We start from the raw sequence: 2111 nt of genomic DNA, 5'->3' as shown, positions 1-2111 counted from the left end.
CCTGCTCTGTTCAATTCCATCACTTCTGAGAATTTTCTGGCACCATAGGGTTCCCCAATGTGAATGACTCAATGCCCATGACATGGAGTGATGTGCAATATCTGAGTTTCCAACATATCTGAAACAAAAGTGGCATTGTGTGAAAACATTAATGTTTTGTTATGATTATGCTAGTGCTCTTCATATGAATTCCTGTATTTCTCTGCTTGTTGGAAATAGTTCATCACCAAAAATAAAAGGAGAAACCACAAAATCAGTGCTAAGATATGGATGCATATTGGTTAAGAAATAAACGAAAAATTTTAAAATACTTAGGAAGTTTGCCATTTTCATCAAGACCCTATGAATGAGGATCCCATTAGAAAACCACTATCATCTAAAGATACTATTTGGAGTAATAACCTGACATTCCTCACAATTTTCATTGATACATAATTGGAATAAAGAGGAAAAAATGCACATGCTACAGTGGACAAGTTTCTGGAAAATTGTTTGGAAATCATTAAGCACTGAAAATCCAAATTGACATTACTGTAGCATCATTTGGTAATTCTCTCTTTGATAACTTAGTACTCACAAGAGTACTGTAGATAAAAATTACCTGTCATTTACTGATTTTATGGAGCAATAACGTTTTCTGGCTTTGTCTTGGATTTCTATGTGGTATTTCATTTAAGTACACTGAGGAAAACCAAGCTAGTAATCAGACACTCTTCCAGGTCTCATAAAGACAAAATATTACCCATTGAAAAAAAGTGATTTGTAAAACTCTCAGAAATTGTTCAGGGAATACGCATATATAACATACCTCTGTGATTAAAATGTCTACCCTATTTGACATACAATTTCTTTTGAACAACTTTCCTTACTGCCCTTTTAACGTCTTTGTTCCGAAGGCTATAGATCAGAGGGTTTAACATGGGACTCACAAAGATATAGAAAACAGCTACAATTTTGCCTTGTTCTACAGATGCCTCTGAAGGAGGCCTCAGATGCATGAAGAACAGTGTCCCATAAAAAATAGTGACAGCTGTCAAATGGGACCCACAGGTGGAAAAAGCCTTGTGCCTCCCCTCAGCAGAGCGGATACGTAGAATTGCTGCGAAAATAAAAATGTAGGAGATGAGGATGATGGTGAGAGAACAAGTGAGGTTGAAACCAGCCACCACAAACATGGCGGTCTCTTTGACATAAGTATCTGAGCAGGCCAGGACTAAAAGAGGTGGATCAGCACAGTAAAAGTGGTTGATTTCATTAGGTCCACAGAAGGAGAGGTGGAGCAAGAGGACGGTCTGTGCTAGGCCATTTACAAAGCCATACATATAAGGAGCAGCAACAAGAGAGAAGCAGACACTTTGGGACATTTTGCTCCCATAGAGCAAGGGTTTGCAGATGGCCATGTAACGGTCAAAAGCCATCACTGCGAGCACATAATAATCTGTGATCACTAGGGCAATGAAAAAGTGAAATTGGATAACACAGCCAAGAAAGGAAATGGTTTTTCTCTTAGATAAGAGATTAACAAGCATCTGAGGGGTGACAGTGGTGGTGTAACAGAGATCTACAAAGGATAGATGGCTGAGGAAGAAGTACATTGGAGTGTGAAGTTTTGAGTCACTTTGGATTAACAAAATCATACTGGCATTGCCAATTACTGTAATAAGGTATACCACTAGGAATACCACAAAAATGACAGGCTGCAACTCAGCTCGATCTGTCAATCCCAGAAGAATAAACTCAGTCACCGCTGTGTAGTTTTCCTTTAACATTGTTTGCTTAGCTTCAAATGAGGTCTAAAGGAAAGGAAATAAACATGCATTGGTCTTTTGTCATTTTTTCCATTACCCACATCATGTCATCCGATGCACACTCCTCTCAAACCTGCAAATACATGTGGCATAAAGAAATAGCATGCAATTGATGTTTTCAGTACCTTAGTATAGAACTCCTTTATATACAAGCAGTCATATTTTAACTGCTTTCTGCAAATCTTTTCATATTTGAAAAGCATTTATCCTTTCTGCAAAATCATTATCATAAATTGTTCACTTACAGTCCCCCTTAAACTTTGCTTTTCTTTGAATTGATGATCCTTTGTTTTTCAATATACC

At 37.6% G+C, this 2111-nt stretch overlaps 1 protein-coding gene across 1 annotated transcript; it reads right to left on the bottom strand.

Annotated features, from left to right (window-relative positions):
- Positions 1–830: 830 nt before the first annotated feature.
- On the bottom strand, positions 831–1769 carry LOC125113051 (olfactory receptor 1030-like). The gene has a single exon (XM_047755527.1). It carries the CDS (start codon positions 1767–1769, stop codon positions 831–833), a length of 939 nt encoding a protein of 312 aa, XP_047611483.1.
- Between the last annotated feature and the right edge of the window lie 342 nt (positions 1770–2111).

The sequence above is a fragment of the Phacochoerus africanus genome, chromosome 12 (assembly GCF_016906955.1).
Source record: "Phacochoerus africanus isolate WHEZ1 chromosome 12, ROS_Pafr_v1, whole genome shotgun sequence".
Lineage (NCBI taxonomy): Eukaryota > Metazoa > Chordata > Mammalia > Artiodactyla > Suidae > Phacochoerus > Phacochoerus africanus.
Note: the sequence above shows the minus strand (reverse complement) of the source record. Positions and strands in the feature narration are given on the sequence as shown.

Excerpts from the sequence above, each read along its gene's own strand:
- LOC125113051 (XM_047755527.1), bottom strand. The coding sequence starts at position 1,769 with ATGTTAAAGGAAAACTACACAGCGGTGACTGAGTTTATTCTTCTGGGA.